At 36.4% G+C, this 8,180-nt stretch overlaps 1 protein-coding gene across 1 annotated transcript in view; it reads left to right on the top strand.

The window, feature by feature from the left end:
- Positions 1 to 6,197, top strand: part of LOC144966964 (uncharacterized) — a 62,374-nt gene extending 56,177 nt beyond the window's left edge. The window contains exons 10-11 of the mRNA XM_078903657.1: positions 1,325 to 1,350; positions 3,884 to 6,197. Of these exons, the coding sequence (XP_078759783.1) occupies positions 1,325 to 1,350; positions 3,884 to 3,889 (32 nt within the window). The 3' untranslated portion in view covers positions 3,890 to 6,197. The remainder of the gene's footprint in view (positions 1 to 1,324; positions 1,351 to 3,883) is intronic.
- Positions 6,198 to 8,180: the final 1,983 nt, after the last annotated feature.

Consider the following 8,180-nt stretch of genomic DNA (forward strand, 5'->3'; position numbering starts at 1 on the left):
ATGTCATTTATCGTCCATAGTTTTCTAGACAGTTCACCTCTCTCGCTGCCTTAACACTTCTATAACACAATTTGGATCAACGCCCCGTAAACGATTCATTCACACTCCAGTCTTCGTTGAGTACAGGCGATACAATTTATACTCCATTTCATTTTATTGGTTTTCAACGTTTATTTGTTTATTGTGCTGACGAAGGGGTTTCTGCGGTTGGGATGTCTGTCTATGTATATGAACATGACCTGACTTTGACCTAACGTGCCCCTAAATAATTTAAAGACCATTTCATCATCTTGAAAAGAAAACAAAAATATTTACAATTATTTAATGTATCTTGCGCCTGACAGGCTGCTGTGTCACTTGCTCTGTTTCATTTGGCATCTTTAATTGAAAGGAATTTACATTCAATTGGAATTTTTACATATTCATATTTTTAAAAGGACAGCGCATCTTATGTGATATTTATTTTGTTGATTTTAATCGATGACTATTTACAACATTCTTATATTTATGACTATTTAAACAAGAAGAAATGTTCATCGCCATTTTCCACTCCGTCCATTTGTTGTTTTGATACGTCGACAACTAATCATAATGTGTAACAACGGTTACCCGTTCCATTCATACCACCTGTACGGGCGGGGGCGGCATGGAGGTAAACGAAAACAATTTGTGGTCAAAAATATCACCGGCCACCGACTGCCTCCCCGTTTTCAACCACTACGACCTCCCTCCACACTCACAACTGTCCCCATTGTAGCCAACACACCTGTCCATACAATGGTCAAAACATTCACGTCTACAATTTGCAACACAGAATGTACTCGTACGATCAGCAAGAAACAAAACGATTCTAATTAATGATATGATTGTTGAGAAAGACATTCATTTATTGATTTTAACGGAAACGGCTTCATGACGAAGAATGAAACATAGTAAATGAAATTGTACCTGAGGGTTACTGTGCCCAAGTCCAAAATCGTTCGTCTGGTCAGTTTGGTGGTGGTGTACTTGCTCTTTATAAAAAAGGACTCAACGTTCATAGAGTACACAATGAAATTGAATTCATAAACTTTGAACATATTGAGCTCATGGTCACCATTGCTAATTTTAGCTATCGCGTGATTGGAATCTATAGAGCCCCACCAAATACAAAGAACAAAAATACAGTGAGTGGGTTCCTTGATGACTTCGAAAACTATCTCTTGGACAAAATAACGGAAAGAGGAAAGCTTTTAATAATATGTGATTTAAATTTTCATATTGGTAACACAGAAGACAGCAATACTCAATTTTTTTAAAAACTTTTTGAATCTTTTAATCTCAGACAAACAAGGGCAGTCTCAGAAAAAGGTAAGTAAGCTCGTAACTCAAAAGTTGTAAATAGAATTGAATGAAACTTAGAGTATAAACTTTGACACCATTTCTTTACTTCTCACGGTAGTCGCCGTTCCGATCGATGCATTTCCTCCATCGTGACAGGAGGGCAAATACCCCTCCATAAAAAAAATTGACGTCAAGACATTTCAGGAAATTCTCCACTTCTGAAATCAATTCATAGTCGTCGTCAAACTTTTTTCCACCCAAATGTCTCTTAAGGGGCCCAAACAGATGAAAATCTGACGGGGCGAGATCTGGGCTGTGAGGAGGATGTGGTAAAACTTCCCACGCATTCCTTTGGAACCAGTGCTTTGTCATGTTTGCAGTATGGGGAGTGGCATTGTCGTGTTGAAAAATGACTCCCTTGCTGAGCCGACTGGGTCTCTTTCGTCGTACGTCCTCTTTAAGTATGTTCAAAATTTCACAGTATCTGACAGTATTTATTTTCTGACCTGGTTGCAGAAAATCAATCAAGAGAACACCTTTAGCATCCCAGAACACGGTGGCTATCAACTTTCTCGCTGAATGTTGCACTTTGAACTTTTTGGCCGGTCGCGAAGAAGGACATTTCCAGATCGTCGAATCCTTTTTTGATTCTGGCGTGTTGTGGTGAACCCAGGTTTCATCACCAGTGATCCGATGGTCAAGAAAACACACAAACTGGTCAACAGGCCCAAGGTCTTCACCAGGTCCAACTCGCATTTCTTGCTCATCATGGACTCGTTAAAGGAGGTTCTGTGACACTTCTGCACGCTGTGCCTGATATTCTTCTGTCAGCTGTTTCGGGACGGACCGAGCGGAAACTTTCCTAAAGTCCAATTACTTGATTATTCTTTCGACAGCAGATTTTGGCATTTCAAGTCTAAAGGCAATTTCGCGAACTTTCAGTCTCCTGTCTTCACGAATCAGGGTCTCAACACGTTGGCCATTTTGTTGTGATTGGGCAGAAGGAGATCACCCTGCACGTTGCTTATCATGCGCATTTGATCAACCTTGTTGAAACTCATTGAACCAGAAAACTACTTTTTTGAAGCTCACCACAGATTCTCCATACACGCTTTTGGATACTGAGTCAAAACATTAATGACATCATTTGTACTAAACCGAATAGATTACCGTAACGCTCTGTTACAATCGTCACCAAAATATATAATTAGACAGTTTTAGAAAGTGGAAAATAGAGCTACTAGAATGGTGACTGGTTGTGGGGTGAAAGAGCAGGTAACGCCGATTTTCATAACTTGGCATTGGCTCCCTGTTAACAACCGAATTATGTTTAAAATTCTATGCTATGCTTTTAAATATTTTAATGACAGCTCCTGTATACCTACAAAATATGGTTAATCTCTATGTGCCTGAGAGAGAACTTAGATCCAGTGGTCAAGATCTCTTCCAGGTTCCTCGCTGTAGATCGTCTTTTAGCGAGAGATTTTTCGCCAGTCGGCACCCCTCTTATGGAACCAACTGCCTTCAACCCTCAAAAAATGTCCGACATTTGAAAATCTTAAAAATAAACTTAAAACACATCTCTTTAGAAAATCATTTGATGTTTAACATTACTATCAGGCCTACATATTATAGATATCCTAAATTTTCATCTTGTAGCACAGTGCGTGGTAATTAAATTACAAATTGGTTGATGCTATTCAAATATGATAGATTTTATGCTTAAATTATTAATTTATTGTTATGGCCATTTATTTACATATTTTAAAGCGCCTCTGAGCACATTGTGGATATAGGCGCTATATAAATTCATTCATTGATTGATTGATTGATTCATTCATTCATTCATTCATTCATTCATTCATTCATTCATACAGATTATCGGCTGCCTGGACCGTTCCCATACTTATACTGGGGTAAAGGGCACCAGGGTAGCTATATCAGTATGATAGATATCCGTATTCCTAATGATCAAGCTATCCTTTACCCCATTAATATATCCAAATATTGTGGAATCTGGGGAGATGTGGAAAACACAACGTTTCTATTATTTCAGGTTTTTTGTCCGATGTTAGTTGTGACATTTCTGTCGAACAAGAGGTTGAACCGAGTTGTTTGGTGATCTTGTATTTTTTCTGCTGAAGAGCATTCAAAAGTCTGTTGTCACATCTACCCAGCAATCATCAGCTTGGTTCTAAACAAAGAAAATCGGTACTTTTTATTTTTCATGGTGGCTAGAGCCTTTTCACATGTCATGTAATCAGAATGTATAAAAGTCAAAACATGATCAGATTTATAATGTTTTTCTCCTCTCCACTTTTATGCTCGTCGGAGAAATATTTCATAAGGGCGTCCGCCATTGTTTCGATAGTTTAGAACCAGTTACAAAGTAACTATGCGTCGTTACGAGGAAAGTGACGTCACGACCGTTGAATCCTATTTTGTTTGGATCTTTATTGTCTAGGAATTTATAATTGAAGGATTCCGTGTATCCACTTTTTATATATATATATATATTATTTGTGTGTCCTTACAAAACTTTTTCATATCAATTAAACAGGGCTAAGGATGCAAAATGCCAAAAAATGGAAAAGACCTTGAGACTTCCCTACGGATACGTGTGACCATTTTGCCAAGAAAAATTTTCAAGCTTACATTATCATCAACAACAACAACAAATAAAAACAACAACGACGACAACAACAACAATACCACGACCAAAAAAAGAAGTAAACATAAATGTCGCAGATGATGAGATGAGAATGGAGATTTACATATTTAACAAACTCCGATGAGTATTGGGGTATGGTCATTGTTAGGATACACACATGTCATTGGGGTATGGCCATTGTTGTGATGTCATTGGGCTATGGCCATTGTTGTGATGTCCTTGGGGTATGGCCATTGTTAGGATCACACAGCATGTCATTGGGGTAAGGCCATTGTTAGGATCACACAGCATGTCATTGGGGTAAGGCCATTGTTGTAATGTCATTGGGGTATGGCCATTGTTAGGATCACACAGCATGTCATTGGGGTATGGCCATTTTAGGATCACACAGCATGTCATTGGGGTATGGCCATTGTTAGGATCACACAGCATGTCATTGGGGTATGGCGACTGTTAGGATCACACAGCATGTCATTGGGGTATGGCCATTATTGTGATGTCATTGGGGTATGGCCATTGTTGTGATGTCATTGGGTTGTGGCCATTATTTTGATCACACAGCATGTCATTGGGGTATGGCCCTTGTTGTGATGTCATCGGGGTATGGCCATTGTTGTGATGTAATTGGGGTAAGGCCATTGTTGTGATGTCATTGCGGTATGGCCATTGTTGTGATGTCATTGGGGTATGGCCATTGTTGTGATGTCATTGGGGTATGACCATTGTTGTGATGTCATTGGGTTATGGCCATTGTTGTGATGTCATTGGGTATGGCCATTGTTGTGATGTCATTGGGTATGGCCACTGTTGGGATCACACAGCGTGTCATTGGGGTATGGCCATCATTGTGATGTCATTGGGGTATGGCCATTGTTGTGATGTCATTGTGGTATGGCCATTGTTGTGATGTCATTGGGTTGTGGCCATTATTTTGATCACACAGCATGTCATTGGGGTATGGCCCTTGTTGTGATGTCATTGGGGTATGGCCATTGTTGTGTTGTCATTGGGGTATGGCCATTGTTGACATATTATTGGGGTATGGCCATTGTTGTGATGTCATTGGGGTATGGCCATTGTTGTGATGTCATTGGGGTATGGCCATTGTTGTGATGTCATTGGGGTAAGGCCATTGTTGTGATGTCATTGGGGTATGGCCATTGTTGTGATGTCATTGGGGTCTGGCCATTGTTGTGATGTCATTGGGGTATGGTCATTGTTGTGATGTCATCGGGGTATGGCCATTGTTGTGATGTAATTGGGGTAAGGCCATTGTTGTGATGTCATTGGGGTATGGCCATTGTTGTGATGTCATCGGGGTATGGCCATTGTTGTGATGTCATTGGGGTATGGCCATTGTTGTGATGTCATTGGGTTATGGCCATTGTTGTGATGTCATTGGGTATGGCCATTGTTGTGATGTCATTGGGTATGGCCATTGTTAGGATCACACAGCATGTCATTGGGGTATGGCCATTATTAGGATCACACAGCGTGTCAAAGGGCTGGCCATTGTTGTCCTCAATTTTTTTCCATGTAAATCTTCAAAGGTCGATGTTAAATGTTTATGACTGGATGAAACGAGTGACCAAAAGTGAATAATTTTGGAATAATCATATTTATGAAACAATATAGAGTTTTTGACATTTACTGGATTTTCCAATCAGTGGGAAATCCAAGTTCACGAAATATATAATATAGGTCATACGAGGGGTTAAGGGTCATTTTTTGGTGCCTTTTCAAAATATAATGATTTTCCTATTCTAATTTCTCATGCATTTTCTTCATCATTTCTTTTTTGCGTCTTATGTTTTGATTGCAGAGTTTTTTTCTTGTTGTACTTTATCCAATAAGTGTATTTTGAATTTCATTGACTTGTGAAGGAATATTTACATTAAATTGTTTTGGGGTGGTTTTTACTACAAAGTAGACCGGTAATCATTGTCAACAAATGTCACATCTAAAATGGTAAATCCGGACGTGTACATATATGCAGGTATGAGATCCGAAAGCAATTATGGACCTAGTTCAACATTGTTGTAATGGACATCAATAATTTGCGACATTTTGTTGTTGTTGGAGATTTCCGTTACAACAATGAGCCTATAATCATTTGGGCGATCAGATCTGTAAATAAGTGCACGTTGGTCAATCCCCATCCGCTTATTTTTGTTTAAATAAAACGGTTTGTGATATGGTAAAATATTTGAGTTCTTGATTTTCTTTTTTGTTTTGTTTCTTGTAGAATCCACTCATGTTATTCTTAAAAGTATAAATTGCTGGTTAATTATCGTAACAATGTATTTTTAAATACGGCTTTGACACGAAGACTAACAAGAGCCACTAATTTCTCATCCCTTATGATGGGTTTTAATATACCTGTGTATTATTTTGATACACTTGCAGTATTGCGTATGGAATAAAGGTCGGAGTTCAAAACCCAAAAGTGCAAGAAAAATTTGATTCTACTCTCAAAATGATTTTGATTTCATAGTGTCTGGTTGGAAGATATTTTTGAAATATGTAACTGATAATACTTGTTGTCTACGATATTTTAGTTAAATAAATGCTTTATGTTTTGACTTCAGTGATTTTAATCGTAAACTCGATATGATAATAATAGCTTTGAATGGGTGAATATTGAAGACATAGATCTTTTTCCATATTATTTGATTCGGGAGGAGGGAGAGGGGGGGTGTGGGGGGGGGAAGAACTGTTTATAAAACATGAATTTTAAAACAAAGAAATATTACAGTATTCTATAGATAGATGAAAATGTCTCCCAAAATTAATTATATACATTTGACAGTTTCCCTCTCGGCCAAGGACTCCGGAAATGGCTAGTACAAACCAATATAGTGGGGACAGAAGACAAATCAAATGTGACCTCCTGGCCACCATGAGAGGTCAGAATCCCCACCAGGGAATCAGGAGGCGTAAAGTGATTTCTGGTTGCTTTAATCAGGCGTTAAACTGACTTTAATGTGTGGCTTTTGAAATAAACTGAGGTTTTATATAGAGCAATATCCACTAAACGTGTTCAAAGCGTTTTACAAGGGGTCCCTGGCCAACAGCAACACTTTACTTGTAGGACGAGACATGACGCCTGTTAGGCGATATTACATTTTTTATCGGACAGAGACAGCGCTGCTGACGTCCGAGTACTCATTTTACACCTGATTACGGTGACAGTTTTTTTAAATACGTGTCTTAAGAGTATCTAGGGCATTTGACTAATTAAGAATTTACGTCTCAAGTCTTCATTTAAAAAATTCTTCTTAAATGTTATTATCAATAATATTATTGTTAAAGATAATAATGCAAAAATGAACATAATAATATAATAATAATAATAATATAATAATAATAATAATAATAATAATAATAATAATAATAATAATATAATAATAATAATAATAATAATAATAATAACAATAATAATAATAATAATAATAATAATAATAATAATAATAATAATAATAATAATAATAATAATAATAATAATAATAATAATAATGATAATAATAATAATAATAATAATAATAATAATAATAATAATAATAATAAATAATAATAATAATAATAATAATAATAATAATAATAATAATAATAATAATAATAATAATAATAATAATAATAATAATAATAATAATAATAATAATAATAATAATAATAATAATAATAATAATAATAATAATAATAAAAATAATAATAATAAAAATAAAGATGATGATGATGAGATGATGATGATGATGATGACGACGACGACAATGATAATGATGATGATGATGATGATGATGATGATGATGATGATGATGATGATGATGATGATGATGATGATGAGATGATGATGATGATGATGATAATGATGATGATGATGATGATGATGATGATGATGATGATGATGATGATGATGATGATGATGATGATGATGATGATGATGATGATGATTGATGATGATGATGATGATGATGATGATGATGATGATGATGATGATGATGATGATGATGATGATGATGATGATGATGATGATCGGAGGCATTTAGCAAAACCCTATTCGGTCAAGTTATATAAAAATGTTATCCTTTCAAAAGCATTGCAATGAGTTGTCCCTCTTTGGTGTCGTCATAACAAATAAGCGATGGAACGCTTTCAGTACACAAGTATTACTAGGGCAATTAAGGAG

Source organism: Berghia stephanieae, chromosome 3 (genome assembly GCF_034508935.2).
Source record: "Berghia stephanieae isolate SIO BIC M18660-M18661 chromosome 3, UCSD_Bste_1.3, whole genome shotgun sequence".
In the NCBI taxonomy this organism is placed as follows: Eukaryota; Metazoa; Mollusca; class Gastropoda; order Nudibranchia; family Aeolidiidae; genus Berghia; species Berghia stephanieae.